We start from the raw sequence: 20686 nt of genomic DNA, 5'->3' as shown, positions 1-20686 counted from the left end.
AAAAACCAACGTAGTGATAACTTGTGCAGAATTTTATGTTTGAACAGTAAATAATATTACTAAAGGTTTAATTAACACAGTAAGTAGGTAATAAATCACGTTGTAATGTCGGTGGGAGGTAAATTGCAAAACGTTTCAAGAAAAAATTAAATCAGTTTTTGTTTGTCCTTACAGTACGCTATTAATAGATTATATTGTGAAAGCAAAAACTGGACGAAGGCGGGCAGTAAAGTATACGGTTCACTGCCCGATTAATCGCACAAGAGGTAATCATAACAATATCCAGAAAATGTTAACAGTAGTTCCTCCGGAGATCCAGGTTTCATTTTATATAGTCCAGCTTTAAGGCACTATTCCTACGAGAAGGGCCGTATCAATTGGTATAGTAGGGGAACCAGCGACTGTAGAAAACGGTATAATTAGGGTAGGGTAAATTTTTTGATTTGTATAAAAAATAACAAACGATTCTTTTTAAGAAATTGCGAAAAATTTTATTGAAAGTACTTTGGAAAATTGTATCGTGTAACTTGTTTATGTTTGAACCCATTTAGTAGGAGTTTTGGATATTTTTTGAGATCGTATGCCAGTTTAAATGAGAATATTCGTATAAATGAGTTCACTTTTGTTAGATATAGTTCAATTTTCGGTAAAATTACATTACTTGACTAAAAAATCAAAGTACTCGGCCCTCGTACTTCAATATTTCCTCGCCAGTAATGCACCTTTTATGTAAGTAACTCTAATATTATTGTCATTACGCTATTGCGTGAAGTACAAAAACAGAAAACATTTCTTTGGACACAAATTTTCCAAAATTTCAAAGTTGCCTAACTAATTAGGTATATACAGGATGACATAAAATCTTACCTTCCAATAAAGATAAAGTGGTTGCTAATGTTCAGCCTGCGAGTAGCCATTAAAAGTCCACGAACAGTAAATCCTTCGCAGAAACATACGACAACTCGAGCATTAACATCTTGTCGAAGATTTATAATAACTTTATCAAAAACTTCTGCTGGAGCATTACTAAGGACAGAATCCTCACGAGCTATGCACACATCGGCTTCTTCAGCTAATTCCCGGAATGCCTGAATACCTGATTGTCCATAGTTTTCTGAAATGAAATTGAAAGTAAGTTTGCTATAGGTACTTAATTCAGTAACACGAAAATTTAAAGCTAAATACATGTACACACGGACACACAAATTTAACACAGAATAAGTCTGAATAAGAAAATAGTTTATGAACAATTTAAAGAGACAAAATCAGTTAAGTGAAATTTTACGTATTGCGAGTTACCAAAAACGTTTTGATAAATAACAAGGTTATTAAAACTTGGAATTGTTACAGCGAATGAAAAAGAGCAATATATTTGACATTAGTTAAGCTTCGCCGATTGACTACCATGCTATACTTATTTATTAATGCGATTCTAATGTTCTAAACTCTTTTTTTTAAAGGAAGAGGCTGGATATAAAAGAAATAGATACTTAAAATTGAATAGTGTGTATGCTCCAATAGGTTGGAAATACTTTCCTTTAAGGAACAAATTAAAAAAATCGTATCGAAATCAATTAAAGGCAGGCGGAAGGGTGAGAATTTGGTATTCTCTAAATGAAACCCAATCTCGCCGTATGTCATTAAATGACTTCTAAATTGAAAAAATCTGAAAGCATTGCGAGAAAACCGAATTCTGCTTTATCCTTCGGCAAAAGTAGGCTTGTTGACGAAGTTTTCCGAAAGTTTCAGCATCTATTCACATTCGTAAAGTTCAATTGAAAAAGATAACAAGAGGTATTTTTGAGTTTGTAGGGGCCATGTAGGTATGTAGATCCCAGATGTATAACGAATTGTAAACTAAAGCTGCCTCCAAACATCTACTCCGCGACAAAAACGAATGAGAAAAATTGGAATTTTATGTACCTATCGGAGAAATGAGAAAATAATGAGAAACCTTATAAAATGCATTTTGCCGTTCTTGTAGGTACTATGGTCTGGCCGGATTCTTGCTGAAGTCGATATGTGAACGTCAAATTGACTTAATAAAATTTTGATTATGTATCCTCTTTTGCACATTGTCGAGTCTTGCACCAAGGAAGGAATTTTTTCTGTACGGCTTACAAAAAAAGTTATTGTAAAAAAAACAAAAACCCGTTTTTTACATGTTCCACAATTTTACACTTTTGCTGTTTATTAACGATCCTAGAGATCGTTTATAATTTTGCATTGCTGTCTGTCGTCTGCCTGTTGGTCTGTCCGTCTGTTCCTTTGTCTGTCCCTCTATCTGTCCGTGTGAACGGTAACTTTGTTTAGAAATGTCCGATCGCTTTTACATCTCCATTACTTATTACCTGAATTGCATGAAATTCAATATGGGCATAGCTTTAGCCATATAATACGCAATGCCAAAAGTTGAGTCGAATCGATTCAAAATTCACAGTGCCCTTTTCGCATCTCAACCATTTATAAACCGAATTGCAAATTTTTTTAATTATAAAAATATTTAAATGAAATTTGATACATAGCCACTTGGAATAAAAGCAAATTTAACGCCAATTTCAAAATTTGGTTTTGCGCATGCGCAGTGCCAATTTTCTTATTTATGGAGGGATTTAAATGAAATTTGATAAATAGCCACTTGGAATAAAAACAAATGTAACGCCAGTTTCAAAACTTGGTTTTGCGCATGCGCAGTGCCAACTTTCTTATTTATGGAGGTATTTAAATGAAATTTGATACATACCACTTAGAATAAAAGCAAATTTAACGCCAGTTTCAAAATTTGGTTTTGCGCATGCGCAGTGCCAACTTTCTTATTTATGGAGGGATTTAAATGAAATTTGATAAATAGCCACTTGGAATAAAAACAAATGTAACGCCAGTTTCAAAATTTGGTTTTGCGCATGCGCAGTGCCAACTTTTTTAGTTATGGAAGCATTTAGATGAAATTGTATACATAGGCACTTGGAATAAAGGAAAAGCTAATGCCAGTTTCAAAATTTAGGTTTGCGCATGCGCAGTTCCAACTTTATTATTTAGAATAGCATTGAAATGAAACTCTTCTTATAAACTGAAGTTGAAGTAGCACGTCAAAAATGGATTGCACATGTGCAACGCTATCTTTCATATTTCTGTTAGTTTGTTGGTGGTGAATGCCCAACTGAATATTGGCAAGGGGCCCTTTATCTTTGCAAGAGAAGCACCTCATTTCATCTGTAGTAGTAGTTGTCTTGATAATTAATAAGAATGCTAGAGGGTAATGTATCGTTATTAACCAACGCAACGTACGTGTATCGCCGAAAGCTTAGCACATGAGCGTATCTCGGATTCCGGCATTAATACAAGTGATACCAGAAACTAATTTTAAATTTGCCTGTTTTAATTCTTCAGCTAGTAGATCATTTGGGATACAAAATGAAACATTTGACAAAATGATTATCTTTGCCGGTAAAACCAATTTACGTACTACTGTAATGCCATTATGATCAGAAATAAAGTCGTCAACAAGTGTCTTACTGCTCAAACATATGCACACTCTCGAGTTAGATAGCCTAGATGCGTAAATCACATTTTTGGGCCCCACTAGGGTCCCCACAGAAATTACATATAACTCTCGCCAGGAAAGATTGCCGGTCACAGCACACCTTGTGTCGATCTACAATCTATGTTTTTCTTAAGATGCGAGCGACTTCCAGAATAGGATCGTGCTAATGTTGAACGAAAAGTCTTTTTGTTCAACATTGACACGATACTATCCCGGAAGTCGCTTACATCTTTAGAAAAACATAGATCGTAGATCGGGATCAAGTGTTCTGTAACCGGCAATCTTTCCTGGCGAGAGGTTTAGTCATTTTTAGATAGCCGATCTATTGCTAGGAATCGAATTCTTTGTTCTCTGCTAGGAAATAGGTACATAACGATTCTTTTCCTTCACGTCGGATGCAAAGGATTGCATATCGCGTTCAATATGTTCATTTGACAAGTTTTCAGTGTTGCCTAATTGAGCATGTACCTACTTGATTGCCTCCTTGGCTAGAAGCAATCATAATTTCGGACACAATTGTATGGGACAGTTTATCTTGATCCTCCATGTCAAAAAATCAAAAGCGTGTAGTTATAACCAACTCGCAATCGAGCCGATACGGGCTCCCACGTGCACACCGGTGCGCCGTGGAAACCTTTGCTTAACTAATCTACTGCAAAATAATAATAAGAGGAATCTAATGGATATGGCTTATCTTTGTATAAAATACGCGTGTTGATTTACTGCTAACAGAACTGAAACTCTATCACTATGAGCACTCGTAATACCTGTTCCTATGAGCACGACAAGAATTGAACTGATTACCCATCTGGGCATCTTGTTGAACTGTACAACTTGAATAATAATAGTATATTAAAGTACAAGTGTCATTTGACGAAGATTGTCGCACGAGGTAGTTTGCCGCATAAGCCGCATAGCGGCGAATGCGGCAAAAGCCGAGTGCGACAAGTAGACAAATGACACGTGTGCTTTATACTATTTTTTCTATTTCGACTTTTATTTTAAATACTAAATTATACAAATTATAAATATTGCCTTTAGGCGTTGTTAGGTAATTTTAAACTATCATTCAGTGTATGTTGGTAATAGACACAATTCATTTATTTTCACGTTGGCTAACCTGATTCCTGTATTTTCAAACTTCAAACTTTTAATTATTTGGTCATAATTCCATTTTGAGGCAGTTATGATAAATACGGATGACAAACACGTCTCTTGTACCCCACCAGAGATCCAAGAGATTGCCAATGAAGCGACGTTAAATTTACTGCCTGTAAAATCGAAAGTAAAGTACGAGGAGTACAACATTTTTGAAAACTGGCTGGCCGAGAAGGGAGTTCAAAAAGTAAGCAAGAATGTACTGCTGGCATATTTTACTACGCTAAGTAAAAATAAAAAAGTTCTACCCTTTGGAGTATATATTCAAAATTAATCGGAATTAATACAATCGGTCAAGTTCCTCGTACGTTATTTACACTTTACAGGTTATGTTTAGTTTTGATTTGACGGATACCGTTGACAGCAAAAAAGCGAGGGGTACCAATCCAACAAAATAAAAAAAATAATGCGTTTCTATTTCTTTCAGCATCATTTCTGTCTAGAAACGCACGCAAACTGGGCCAATCAAGTACGGTTTCGGTATTGTTTCCACATCGAAATAGAAAAAATGATATACGATATACCAAACATAACTCCCTACAAAGGGCGCTCAACGTGGGGCCGTGTGGAACTTACGCGAGTAAGGATGTGTGAATTGTTTTGCTTTGCGAATTACGTCCCGTTTAGAATAATTCGGTATTTTAAAGTTTTACCTTGAAACAGGAAAATGAAAAATTGTATAAGCATTCCGCGTGGAACATTACAACTGACTGTAAACTTTGTGAGTGGAAAACAAACCAAAAAGTAAACCAAGCATCCTGTTATTCTTACACAGAGACAACTTCAAGAACTCATTAATAGATTAAGTAATATACCTACTCCACGTGGAAATCTTGTTCATGCCGTTTTGTTGGATAAGGACAGCGACGTTAATGCACTTATCGATGCAGTCGAAACCTACAAAGAATGCTCGCACGTTACACATGTCAACACCCTTCGTGGGATTACCACGCTATTAGATAGCATCGCCTCATGGGCAGATACCGTAGCATTATTCCGCACTACGTGTACGCATAGTCCTGTAAAGTATATGGAGAACTTTTCGCGAAAGAACAAGATACTAAAATGCTTTGGTGGTGGAGGGAATGGATATGTGAGATCCAGCTGCCCTACTTGTAAGTCTGCTGCTTCCTCCTCGTCAGTACATTTTTGCAGTATTGATGGAAATCAATCCTAAGCCACGTCCAAGATTACCAATGAAGGTCCTTGAGTTTAAGGGGTCTGAAATAGTAGATACTGCCGCTAAGCGGAGTGTTGCTAGAACCTCTTTAAGAAATTTGCTGAAGAATAATGGATGCACTTTCAGTTCCTGTCGCAATGAGACTGTTCGTGTCAGAAAGATTGATGCTTTTGTGGATGGCCGATGCATTCGTCTTACATTACTAGGGAGACTTCCTGATCCAGACTGGCCTTAACTTAGACATCGGTCAGAAATTGTGGTATCTCATCGACAATCGTTTTGAAACATATACATTAAATTTTGAAACGTCCTCGGTTTGTAGTACGTACAAGAACAACTGATACGACCACATAAAGGGACTATGGTAACTGCTGAACAAAAATCTCGCCTTTCTGGGTAACTGAAGGTGCACCAAGCGGTTTTCGCTCTAGGGGAACAGCCAACCTGGTATGTAGAACATCGGATAGACACTGGAAACCATGCATCACCGATTTCTATTATAGTATGAGAATAATATAATAACTTGATCGCTTGCTCGACTCGAATAACACCCAAGAATGCGAATCACCTTAGTCGGCGCTAAGTGTTTGTTCCAAAAAAGGATGACGGGGTGCGACTCTGTATCGATTTGTGACCTTAAACGGAATTACCAAGTTTGGCGTGTATCAGGATGGTTCATTTACTACATCCTACCAGGAGGACTATGTTTATGACAACAATAGATCGCAATAAAATTGCTGTTGTTACCCCTTATGGAACTGATCGTTACTTAACTATGCCATTCGGTCCCCGAAATGCACCCGCGATTTTTCAGAGGCTCATCATCTGGTTTAAGAGTGGTCTAAAAGATATACCAGTTGTTCAATCATTTTTGGAAGCCTGTTCTTGGTATAGGCGATTTATTATAAGTTTTCTGAAATAACTCGACTCTTGTCAAATCTCACCAAGAAAAATGACGTTTAGCAGTGGAGCTCTGCTGAACAGAGATCATTGGATTAATTAAAGAGTGCACTTGTGTCAGCCTCTATCTTGCAACAAAATGACGATTCTAAGCCCTGTATAGTTAAAACGAACGCCTCTGCATATGAGTTGAGTGCTGTACTTCTCCAGGAAACTGATTCCATCGAACAACCCAGTGAGTGTTCTAGCCGATTTGTCTAAATTTCGTGGGTACTTAGACACATCAACAGACTATGATAGTCACCACTGCTCATCAACCATTAAAGTGGTTAGTTAGTCTTAAATCTTCCACGTCATGCCACAAAACTAGTGCCAGTATGCCTACGATAGATCATAGTTGTCAACTGCTTTGCTTCTGCATACTTTGATTATAAAAAAAAAGGACCGTAATTTAGTGTAAACAGATGTACACGCTTTTTAACCGGAAGGAAAAACTAACAGCTAGCAACAGCCTCGTTTTTACGTTGTCCCCAGTATTTAAAGAAACACCACTTTCTCCATTAAATACACTCCTTTTTCTAGAGGTTCAAAAGCACCATCACTCATAACGGGTCGCGCCAAACGTGACCACTTCTCTAACAAGAATCGTAACATTTGCATCTCCGTTATCTCTTAACAGCGCCAATTTTGTTCGCCTGATAAAACTCCATATCACAAACGACTAAATAATACCTTTTATAAAGTACGCAAATTGACCAGATGTGTCTTACTTATAATAATAAAATATAAACAAGAAAAGATTACGAAATTCTAAACAATTCTAAAACGAAAAATAGACACTGATATACAAATTTAAATGTATCGAACTAACTCTGTGCTTCGTAAATAATTCACCGGATTTACTTAAATATGGTTATTCAAAAATTAATACCTATAATAATTATTGCTTTAATGTTGGTCTGCTAAATAAATAGCAAAGGAAATTGTCGACATTAGTGATTGTACGAAAAGCATTACAGTAACCGGAATTACGAACTTAGTATTGATGGATGAGATGAAACCCATTTGCTTAATAAGTAAATACCTAGTTAACTTCTTGTTGTCTACTTACCTAAATTTCCACTGAGCTGAGTTGCTAACTTGTCTAATTAATAAAAATTACTTACTCAACTAGAAGGTTTGACGTTACATACTCAACAATGTAATTGTGTATTTACGTGCTGTTGTTAAACCACAATTCCTACCATTTTCAATTACTTATGTATAAAGACGCTGAATAAGGTTTTCTGATGTAGGTTACGGCGTTATGCCTTTAAAAAGAAAATGTCACAAAAAGCTTGGAAGCGACTTGAAACCTGTTGATACGGATTAGTTGCTTGGAGAAAAATATTACAACCTGAACGCAATCTCTTACAGGATAGTAATTGAAGTCAGTTCCCGTCTATTAATTCGACGTATAACATGGGAAAATAGAAGATAAAGTCCCCGGCTCTTGATTTTCAGTCAATATTTGAGGATTATTTAGCACAATACCTACAAAATTTAGAAGGTTGTCGATGTAAAATAGAGGTAAAATATAACATCATTTGGTGACAGTATCATAATATAATTACTTATTCCAAAAGATTCTCTATTTGTGTTCACAAAACTCTCCATACTTACTCCAGAAATGCGTACCACTCTCATTCACTTTCATATCCAATCCTATCCAAAAATTGACATAATAAGTACATAAATTTCAGGGGAACTAATCAAAAAGGCTCGAACACTCATTCTGTTTTTAACCCGGTGTACCTACATGAAATTGAACGCGTTGATATTCTCACTTTCCTTTTTTTCGTTCATTGTCGCACGTACATAACACGGTTTAAAAAACCTTAATTACGAGACACATCATACAATGTGCCCCAAGTTATATTTGTCGCGCGACAGTTTCCGGAAAAATTTAAAATGAGAGCTCGAACACATCATATTTATAGTAAAAGGGGGCCAAATTTGACATCACCTTCAAGTCTTTCATCTCCTCCTCGTAAATAAGTGGACAATCGCTTAAAAAAATTAAGTCGAATAATACGCGTGATACACAGTTTATTCTATTCTGTAATGAAATCGAACCTTAATTTTACTTTCCATCACTATCAATCAATCTTCAACCCTTTCGAACATAACATCCATATAGTTCTTTCATTCTGTCCTTTAACGTCTCGTCAATTTTCCCACCTACCATCATCTTCCATACCTTTCGCCGTTAAGCCAATGAAAAACGGGAACACCTTTTCGCTCTTACTTTTCCAGGGTCGCTGATAAGTCTGGAATCGGTCGATTATCGGGGAAAATATACAAAGGTATCAAAAAAAGTTGTATACAACAGATTTGAGGTTCTGTAATGTCTACTACGCAGTAGTAATTTTAGTTATACCGGGTTGGTCATAAAGGTGTGGCACATCAATATTGCATTTTTAAATGGAACACTCGGTATATTATTATTGTTATTTCAATTCTTCTCTCAATTTTTGAACATAATTTGTAAGAAGCATAATGTACCCAAATGCAATCGTTTCCGAGTTACCGAGTTTTGAAAATAAAAGGTATTGCTTTAAAATGTATTGAATAAAGAGCAATAATATGACATCACGAATTTCTTTTGAAAACATTCTGTGGTTCTGAAAAGAACCGTTTGTGAAGTTAATAATGATTGCTTAGAAGCATCCATTATTGTTTTTTGTTCAATTATTAATGAATTTCAAAATAATAGCGTTTATTTTCAAAACTCAACACGGAAATGATTCAATTTAGGCACATTATTCATATTAGAAATTTTGCTTAAAATTGAGAGAATAATTGAAATATTGAATAATATACAGTGTTCTATTTAAAAAATGCAGTTTTTGTGTGCCGCGCCTTTATGAGCGTGTGGCAAAAATCCAAGATGCGAGAGATGTCCCTTCCTCTTTCGGGTGTATAAGGAGGTCGATGCGAGTCACAGGTTAATACAAAATAGGCGTTCGAGGTTAATCAGCGGTCGATAACAAAGAGGCGGTCCATGAAACTTGCAAAAGGTGCGTTCCTTTCCCTTTCGAGTATATAAGGGGGTCGATACTAGTTACCGACTAATACGGAGATAGCTCTTATAGTTAATCGGCGGTCAATAACAAAGAAGCGGTGTATGGAAGATGCGAAAGGTGGCCCTTCCCCTTTCGAGTATATAAGGTTGTCGATGTTAGCTCATACGAAAAAGGCTTTCGAAGTTAATCGGCGGTCGATACGAATTTCCCCTCTCGGGAAAAGGCGATGCTTGCCAGACGCAAAATGTAACCCTCTCTACGACGTTCTTCTTTCTAAAGGCATTTAAGTTTAGACTGTATGCGCTTCCGCTTATTTTGTGTATAAGTCGAACTGAACTTAAAATTGTACTGTACATTATATACTTATTATACTACTGTTATTGCATTAACTGTTAATATACACGTTAAACCCAGCGCATTTCAGACCATTCAGACCAACACCTTAACATAACCTCTTAAAAAAATTAGCTGTTAGGTACTTCTGAAGATTTTTCAGTTTCGCCCACAAAAAATAAGTAACATTACCTCAGATTTCGATGAAATGAACTTTTTGAGTTAAGATTGTTCAAAATTTCGGGCTTCTTCCGAAAATGTTTTTGTTGAACACGCTTAATTAAGGGCTTAATAACGTGATCTACCCGTATAAGTTAGTGGTCGGTTATTTTTAAGAATTTGCATATTGATTTTGTTAAAAGTAACTCTTTTGGTTTTTGGTTATTTGGTTGCATTTAATTTCAGTGTTACCATTCCCATGGTTGCATTGAGATTTTCTTTAGCATTGAAAAGTAGAATGTACCATATTATGTCGTAAAGGTAAGATCTATTTTTATTTATTATTTTTTTATTATTATTTATTTATTATCTATTTATTAGAGTTCCATCGAACCAGAACATGTCTTTGAATTTCAGATCTCAGAAGGAAATAAGTGGCCAAACTTCTTCAAGAGTGTAAAACCATTTTTATTACAGAGCTAGCCGTGTGTACCTACATAAAAAATTGATTTTTATATTGGGATTTCTGCCAGCGCCTTAGATATTCAATTTTATTTTATGCACTTTATAACAGCTTTAAGAACCCACCATTTGTTTATGTATGACTCGTTAGAAACAATAAATGTCCAATTTCTATCGCTACCTAACAATTCTATTTTTAAAAAGGGCCATTTATTTATTGCTTGTGCTTCGTTTTTAATATTAATTTATTTGGGTTAATTCATATTATCATTGGGCTATCCACAATTTTTCTATAACACTTTCATCAATAAAAGGTACAAAAATGTAAGGTGTACAAAATGAATAAAAACTAGGGCGTTGTTCAAGGATTTAAATGTTAGTATTTGTTTTACTGGACATGGTATTATCTGAAACGGCCTCATAAAATCAACCCAGTGCAAAAATTTGAAAAAGTCTACGTGTGTTTTAGTTGTCCATGCTAAAATCGACTCAGTCGGCGATTCGACACCCTCTATGGGCTCAAAAGAGCATGTTTCATTCGAGCTACAATTTCTCTGTTCATTACCAACTTTACGATCATCGTCAGGGATTAGTCAAAGAGAAGATGCGTCCAGCCATTGAGTAATTATCACTCAACGGTCCAGCCCTAAAGATTACAAGAAGTTACGATTTATCTACTTTGTACACACTTCCATGTCGAGAAAATAACTCAGTCGCGTGTGTGCTTTTTTATATCATCTCCTGTCATAACGATCATCTTCGTATGAAAAATATGAACGCAGATAGCGGAAATATAATGCAACTAATGTTTAACGACTATTTGATGTAATGGAAAAAACGAACTATTAAGTTACGGATGAAAATGAATTTATTGATATGAATGAGAAAAGCGACGGCATGGATGGACGTTTCATTAGTGACAGCCCAACAAGTTCACATCAATTTGACGCCAGTTTGCAACATACTTGATACATGTCATATAAAGGTGCCCCTTCAGATTCTCTCTTATCCCCGCAAGCAAAGTCAGGGTGAACTGAGAGGAAGTTTTCCGAGTCTGACGACACTGATCTCAAATTGAAAATAATTTGCATTCACGAATCACGATGGATGTAATATAATGTCATTTCCACTCTATCGTGGACATGTAACGTGTGTACTTTAGATATAAATTCCATTTGAATGTATTCGCAAAGTTGTGTGTTTGGCATTAGATGAAACCAATAACCATTGAAAGCTATTAATAAAATTTTCAATTTAGTTTTTCGATTGGACTCATTAACAAAATATTAATTTGTCCAGTTTCCACCAATTAAATCACCATCACAAACATATGACGGAAATCTGTAGATATTCTATTTAATGGATATTAATCTCGTTCATTTAAACTAAGTGCACTTGAGCGTTCCATATCAATTCTGATAAAGTTCTGTAGAACTTTTACCAATAATAAATTCTATGTACCTACAGGGAAAGTTTGTTAGCATTTAGACGGTTGGGGTAAATGCGGTGAGTGATCGCTCAGATCTAAGTTTCATGTATATGTTCAAGTAAAAATTCCGGTTAATCCGGTCAAGGTACACGTTTTCCTGTTGGTTAAGTTTTCCTTCTTTCCATTATGGGGGTGCACATTCGCCGAACGAAAACAATAAAGAATGGTTATCCTGTCATAGCCTCCATACTGAACCGGTCATAAGTAACGCCACTATACAAACAATTCCTAATAGATTCCAACACAGTCATTCGGTTATACCAGGGTTTACACCATGATACAGTTGTGGTATCATGGTTTTACACAGTCTCAGTTTCTTCTCCATACGTTGTGATATATTATTATTTTGTCACTATAGGCAATTTCTCGCGAATATGATTGGTGCCCAAGACTAACGGTACCTATTCATGAATAATTAAAAAAGTTTTCTCTATTTTCACGTTGTTTTTTGTCGCTTTGGTGTATCTTTTATCTTACCGTGATCTGGTAACGTTCCAACAATATTTATTTTATTTATTTATTAGTTTTCTTTTTGCGCACTCCTAATTTGCGACTGCAAAATTTAAAATCGGCCTAACGTATTTTGGCTTGAAATCTTATATAATTAGATTAGATACTATTTCTTATTATTTTATTCTCCAACCAATTATCTATAAATATTGTAATGGATGACAGTAGAGTGCAATCTAAAATCATGTTTATATAATTTTTGAAAGAGGAAGGCTATTTACATGAGAGTTGTTTTTTTAATGTACAGAAGCGAAGAACGCATAAATAGAAGTTTCGTCTCGAGTTTCGTGTTAAACAAAAAAAAACTTCCTTCTCAAATTTGGTACTAAAGTTCAAACGCAGTTATTCAATGGTATTGTATGTAGCTGTGGTGACAGGCATTTGGACGCGAACATTAGAACGCAGACATTGGGACTACAGTTTTGGTCCAATTGTTTTCAGGTTGGTGTCGTGGGAAGGATCTTACAAACGCACACGACTGCTGTGTGACCTTTTACAAGGCGCGCGTCTTCGTGGAGTAGTCGACTTCAGGCCCCCAAAAAGGTATCTTCGGCTGCGAATTTTGTCACGCTGTTTAAAGCTTCTTAAAGCTCGAATCGTGGTCTCCCCAAAAAGTGAGTACTATTTTATAGAGAGATTTTAGCGAAATCCACCAAAATGCGAATTAGGGGTGAACGGGTCGTCGGAATGAGTACCGACAGAATGAATGAAGATTTTGCAGATGGTGGAGTCAAAACTGCCTAATAGTCAATAGAATATTGATCTGCCACACAAAAACGCCCTAAAGTCCCTTGGATCTCATACGAGGACTTCGATAATTTTTTGTGGTAAACGGCGCTACTGGTAGTTCGTTTTTAGCATTTTGGCTGGTAACTTCACACGGGTGATTCAGCATTATATTTTCCCTGGCCTGGTTCTAATTTTGTACCAATATGCCATATGTCTCAAGGACAGATTGTCGGAGGAAGGTACCCACAAAGGGCGATTGAGACATCTGGAAGAAATATATCCATGGGTGATGACAAAAATTCTAAGGTGACATAAACCCTTTTTGTACATAACCCGTTTACAGAACGGACATAACAAACCGAATAAACCAATTCAAGAGATCTCAAGAAATAAAAATTGAGTACTCACAGTCTGTCCAAGCACTACCTAAATTCTACTGGTTTGTCCCAAGAAACGCAATTACTGTCTTTTAACTCAACTTGAGATCACAAGCGTATAAAATTTCACGTGAGATGAGTTACGCCCGCTTTCAAATATCACTCGAACAGCCGAATCCTTAACTTCTTCCACTTATTTAAGCAATCCATACCTCCACTCCATTAATCGTCATCGTTGCTAAACGAAAAACGAACAGTTACTACATCGCCAAATTAATTCCCATATGCGTAGAGCTTATCATACAAGTGTTATTTTATCAAATCCGGCTAATTAATTTGTCCGATAACGGATTTTACTCACACATTTGTCCAAATAAAACTTCTTTCTTTCGTCGATTTCAAATTAAATGCTTTATTTATGAGGTCGCTGAATTTCAGACACTCGTTAAATACAATAACAACCCTTTATTACTTACACATACTCACAATTTACAATACAAAAAACTAAACACTTAAATTTTTAACTTCAGGGTGGCTCGCTCTCATTTTCGGCATTATTTTAACGTCGAGAAATGAAACCCCCCTGCAGTTTACACAACATTATGAATATGTTGTCGTTTTGTATGTTAGAATTTCACGTGTCAAAATTGGTTGTCCTGTCCAATTTCATAACGAGGTTTGACGGTACCTTAACACAAAAGATGTGAAATTTGGGCAAAGGAGTTTCATTGAAGTTTTTGTATATTTCGAGCAGCCATCGTTTCATCGTTCGTGTTTTGGCCAGTCAATCTAATTTAATGCAGTACAATGACGTTCTTTGTGTCCCGAAGAAGAGAGAAATTAAAGAAAGAGAGTGTAGTGAGCAAAGGTTGTGAGTGCGTTTGTTCCCTCTCGCAAAAGTTGTATTTTCCGGGATTTTTGGGATTTTTAACAGAAAACTGTAAATAGCTTAAGCTTTCATTAATTTGTTTGTTTTCGAACGCTGACGCGTAAAATGGACTTTATTATGGTCCACTTTGAAGAATGTTGTTATTAATTTGATTTGTTTGTTAAAATAAACTGTTTTAATGTAAATAATATAAATGTAAATCGTGTGTTTATTCGAACCCTTTAACGAACCAGATAGATGTCATGCTTAATTATGATCAATTTGTTGATCGGTACCCAAAGTTTATTTCAGGTGTTTCCAAAATTTGTTGAAGTACTTAATTCTTTTTGGAATTCAAGGAATTTGATTGTCGTCGTTATTTGCCATAATATTTGGAATTTGAAGCCGAGATTGGAATTTGTCAATATGCCGGGAATCAGATGTGTGCTGAGAAAATTTGAATAAGTGAGCTTGCTAGGTTTTGTTTTGTGTATGGTTCATTTTGGCCGAGCCATTGTACACAGCAATACGTAATACGCTGGTGAACACAAACGCGTAGTGCTTGTTTACAATGAACGTATACGTAAGAAATACATGCATTTTAAAAATTTCGCAAAGTTGAACTGTATAGAAACATACGAAGGTGTTTACAATAAACGTAATTTTTACGTACATATACGTAAGCGATATGTAAGTCTTTCGCATAGTCGCAAAACTTGAAAATGGTTCAAAGTTACGTACGGTCAAAGAATATACTACTATGTAGTATGATATTTGGTTTATTGTAAATAGCGAAGTAAATTTACGGAAACGATACGAATATGTACGAATTACGGTTTATGAAATATTTACGTATACGTTCATTGTAAACAAACACTTAAGGCGTTTTCGGAAATTCAACCGGGTTAGGTAGGTTCTTAGCGAGTTGTAACCCAAGCGTTCGATTATTCACACCGGTTATTTTGTCTGCGTTCGAAAACTAGATCAGGTTGGCAACTCGGTTGTTTAGTAATAACTCTGGTCAGTGAGTAGGGTACGTCTGTATTGTAGGTTATGTTTTGATTGAAGTGTTTACCTTTTTGTTTGACAAAATCGTCAATAGAAGACTTTTAGTTTTATTATTTGCTACAATCAAAAATGAATAGGGTGCTCGCACGATGTGAAATCTGCGACTTTATATCATATGAAAATATTGTTAATGAACATATTCGAACAACTCATGCCCCGGATTTGGAATCCCGTGAAAGTACAGAGGTTGAAAATTGGCAGCAAGAGGATATAACCCTCAACAATGAAGATTATTATGAGGATCATGATTATGGCGTATCTCAGGAGCAGGAAACACCAATAGTGACTCAACGTAGCCAAGCAAGTGCATCCGAGCCTCAAAATCATCATTGGCAAGATAATGAAATAAAGCTATTGATATCACTGTATGAGGAACATAAAACAAGATTTGAAGACAAGTCTACAACAAACAGGAAAGTTTTGCAACAAATTGCCGAACTGATGAATGCAAATGGTTACATGGTCACATGGGAGCAGTGCGAAAATAAATTCAAAAATTTAAAAAAACAGTACAAAAAGGTGATTGACCACAATGCTGCCACAGGTAGAAATAGATTACAATTTAAATATTTTGACATTATGGATAATTTACTGCATCAAAATCCTGAGATAAATCCACCAGCAGAATGCAGCAGCCTGAATGTGGTAGGTTTTAATGTTTTATACTTTTCATTTAAATTTGTTCCTCGAGTTTAGCATTTCCATCAATATTTTGAATCTTTCATGTACTTTTGTTATAGGAACCAGAATGTCCAAATAGTCCCATCAATGATAGTGGGAGGAGCACCCCATCATGCAGTACACAGCTTCGACCAAATAATAAACGTAAGAACAAGGAAAATGAGCCAGTTTGGTTTAAAAAATTTCGCGAAGATATGGATAAACGCCACCAAGAGAAAATGAAAATGCAAGAACGCTTGATTAATGTAATCGAAAAGCATTTAAATACATAATTAAAGCAACATGTACATTGTAAAATAAATACTAATCTTACAAAATTTTGTTAATTTATAATTTCTGCGATATCATCACGTTTAATGCGTCCTTTAGTGTCTAAGTTTCTATCATTAATACCTACAGCAACATTAGCATCTGCATCTTCTTGATACGGCTCTACATCTAAATCATTTGCATCAACACAAATATTATGTAAAACACAACAACTTATAATAACGCTGGGAATTACTTTGGTGCGTCATATATATTTATTTCATACTATCTAGTAATCGCCGCTTTCCCAGATTGATTTGAGTCTGGTAAATCGTATTTTACCAGACTGAAAATTTTTACCAGACTGGAAATTTTGCCTAGCAACCGCACCTGACATCCATCTAAACGTATGCATTGATATTTGTCAAACTACTGTCAGATCAAACAAATCAAGTGATCGACTTTTGCTTTTATTTTAATGTGTACCTACAACATTCTAATCAAAATGGTATTTTAATAGAAATAGAGCAGTATGAAATAAAATGTTTTACATTATTTGTATGTTAAATCAGTTAACGTTACTCGTTTCGAAATTCCTGCCTCAGCTACGCTTCGGCAGTAAACATCTCACTCGTTAACGTAAACCTTGATTTACCATACTCATATGTAAATAACTATTACGTATCTCAAAATGCGGAATCTACCTTTTAACAGCCCATATGCTTGCTCAATAGCTACTCTTGTAGCAGAGTGCTTGTAATTATAATGTTTCTGTTTTCGACTCAAATGTCCATTGTCTTTGTAAGGCGTAAGTAGGTGACTTGCATTTGAATACGCTGAATCACCTAAGTGATAATCTGAGGGCACGAGATCATGAATATTGTGGTTCAATTTTTTTCCTAAGGGAGACATTTTTAATACCCTGGCATCATGGACACTTCCAGGGGGACCTAATGAGTTCATAAATGATAGTATCCTTTTTAATTAATAACTTTACCGGCATAACAATCGATAAATTTATATCTAGCATTACAAACTCCTTGTAAGACAATTGAATAATATTTGTTTCTGTTGATGTAAGAGTTTGCCATATTGTGTGGGGCCACTATTGGTATGTGCGTTCCATCAATCGCACCTATAACATTTGGAAATCCTTGTCTTTTACGAAATTCAGTGGAGAAGCACTGTCTCTGTGATTCATTTTTAGGCCACTGAATTACATCTGACGCAATTGAAACTAAAGTATCTACAACTTTTCTAAAGTAACACCATGCTGTTGAAATGGTCAGATCAAATCTATCGGCGACGGTTCTGTAAGACTGGAAATGTTAACCATTTTCAGATTAATTATACAATTCATTTTACCTGTACGACTCTTGATTTGCGAGAATCCATAGACCTACTAATAACTGTGTTTTCGCATCATTTCCAGGTCTCCCAGTGTGGTGTACGGAACTAGCCATTGACAACTTATCACCAATTTTAATTAGCACTTCCTCAAAGCTCATTTTCGTCAATCGGAAATGTTTACGGAAATCTACAATACCTATGACTTTTAACTGGTACCTACGCAATTTAATATTTTTAATTACCATCTAAACTGTAGCTTTCTACAATGGCAACATAATTCTTAATGCATACACGTTTACTTTCCCCATGTTCTCTCGTAGTTAAAAGTTGTTGACTAACAATCACATTGTCATCATCGTCGTCGGAATCTACTACAGATGTCCAAAACGCAAGGAGTGCTGCTGTAGCGCGTTTTCTACTTGTGCCAAGAATAGTAGAATGGATTATACTATCCTTGTTAGACATGTTTATGTAGGTTATGTCACGGTTAGGAATATTAGGTTATGTAAAAACGTTCGGAAAACATATAACTCGAGTTGCGAACCTGTGTAGGTTACCTACCAACTGGGTTATTTACTCGGGCATAATTTCCGAAAACGCCTTTAGTGTATATTTGGGCGTCCTTAGTGAACTCGTACTTTCATAATTACTTTGCTCTTATTATATTTATTTTTGAAGTTGTTTTACCCAGTGTTTCAAATGAAAATAATTTTAAAAACTTACCGTCTGTATTTACGGCGGAAACATACGTCCATCCATGGTATCGTACAATATCCAACATAACTTGCGCTTGATAGTAATCTGAAGGCACTACTCTTTGAAAGTAATTAAATCTACTTTTGTCCGATAAATCTCTGGAAGTAGTGGAGTATCCAACTTGTGGTATATGAAACAATTGGAGAAGATTTTGCACCTGAAGCGCAACCGAACTCGCTCCAGGTCCGACAACACCAACTAAAGGTCCTTTCAGTTCTGAATTTGAACTTAAATCATCCAAACTAGGGCACGAGACTAACCGATTTGGTGTAGGCGTAATAGAATCTCTAATTAGTTCTATACTTTGTTGTAATGCAACCGGAGCGTACCAACATTCGTCCCGAATTTCTACCCCTAAAGTCAAATTTGGCAATAGATGAGGGTCGTTGTTTATTTTGTCGATAGTTTGCAGGGTGGCTTCCACTCTCTGCACTCCATATTGTTCTCTAATTGTGCCGCAAATTATGCTGTGATGCGATTTCTTTTGCTTGGTGGGTGGCACATGATGTACAGGAAATAATAGTCCTATTATAAAATCTCCATTGGTAAAAATGTACTTCCCCTTATCTTCTTCTGACGAATCGATGATGTTAACCAGAAAAATTATCATGAGAGTGGAAATTTTTAAAACTGACATCGTCGTGCTTATGCTTTGTCCAATAAATGTCATCGATCGCCTTCATTTTTGTTTTACTTGGTATCTGTAAAAGAAAAAATGCGTTAATAGCCTCGCAATAAGTAGCGTATATTATGCAGTAGGATAATGCGATAATATAGGGATAAACAGTGTACAGCTTGTTGCTAATATAATTTTCCAAATTACATATACATTTCCAGCCGAATTTTTATATTGAACGGTAATAGCGAATATTCTAGAAATAATATACCTCGGCGGTAAAAAAAAATAATGCGAATATGAAAATCAGCGGAGTGTAACAAGTGCATTAAATTTTTGCGATTTCTTCCCGGTGAAATTATGCAAAAGAAAAATTTCTAAGTTGAAAAAGAGTCCAGATTTCAAGAACATTACACCAAACAAGTTCAAGTTTTTATTTTGTCGATTGTAATAGTAGCGAGCTCTCGTAATCCTCCTAAGTTTGTCAATTAATTATTTGTTGTGTTGTCGCATCGTTGTCTGGATTTGGTTTTAAATTACACGCTGGAAATAGGTGATGTTAAGTTACTTCTGCAAAGCACAGCTTGGTAAAAATAAGGTAGCTTCGCAGAATCCGATTCTCAGTAGCGAGCTCTGAAAGCTTGGTGAACCAATGAAAATTAATAAAATATGGCCGCCATAACTATTCCACCATTGAGTGGGCGGTAAAAAAAACTATTACCTAAGTATTCAGAGAGGGGATTATTTTTGCACGAAATAATCACTTATAAGGGTAGTCGCCGACCTGGTCAGTGTGAAGGTCCAGTTAGATTAGTGTTCGGATAACCGAACTGATAACAGTTTAGATAAATTCAGTTAGCCAGTTTTTTGAAAAATCGACATTAGTTGTCCAAGTGGGAAAATAGTACGGAGTGAAAAAAGCGACTCACATGAACGTGAAAAAGAAGCGAATTGTAGTTAAGTTCAATACTCAGCGAGTGTATAAGTTGTAATCGCCAGTTAGCCAAAGAGTGCCGCAGTTCACAAAAAATTAGTTGTTACAAAAAATTACCCCAAGACATTTGCGTATTCCATTGGGGTAGTTCGAAAATCTCGTAGGTAACAGTAAAGGACACAGTCCGTTATTATAAACAAACGCGTACGTAAACGAATTCCTTGGAAACTGTTACCTCGTAGTTGTACAGTGATGCTA

General features: G+C 35.8%; 2 protein-coding genes across 2 annotated transcripts in view; both read right to left on the bottom strand.

Annotated features, from left to right (window-relative positions):
* Positions 1 to 867: 867 nt before the first annotated feature.
* Positions 868 to 20686, bottom strand: part of LOC116163098 (metabotropic glutamate receptor 5-like) — a gene marked incomplete at its 3' end in the record, with an annotated part of 105541 nt that continues 85722 nt past the window's right edge. Inside the window, 2 exon segments of the mRNA XM_031476944.1 lie at positions 868 to 1114; positions 18846 to 19579. Of these exon segments, the coding sequence (XP_031332804.1) occupies positions 868 to 1114; positions 18846 to 19548 (950 nt within the window).
* LOC116163105 (putative nuclease HARBI1) lies at positions 17739 to 18714 on the bottom strand. The gene is made up of 3 exons (XM_031476956.1): positions 18365 to 18714; positions 18138 to 18324; positions 17739 to 18083 (listed from the first exon to the last, which is right to left on the bottom strand). The coding sequence occupies exons 1-3, from the start codon at positions 18585 to 18587 to the stop codon at positions 17753 to 17755; spliced, it is 741 nt and encodes a 246-aa protein (XP_031332816.1). The 5' UTR covers positions 18588 to 18714; the 3' UTR covers positions 17739 to 17752.

Source organism: Photinus pyralis, unplaced genomic scaffold (assembly GCF_008802855.1).
Source record: "Photinus pyralis isolate 1611_PpyrPB1 unplaced genomic scaffold, Ppyr1.3 Ppyr1.4_LG2, whole genome shotgun sequence".
NCBI lineage: Eukaryota > Metazoa > Arthropoda > Insecta > Coleoptera > Lampyridae > Photinus > Photinus pyralis.
Note: the sequence above shows the minus strand (reverse complement) of the source record. Positions and strands in the feature narration are given on the sequence as shown.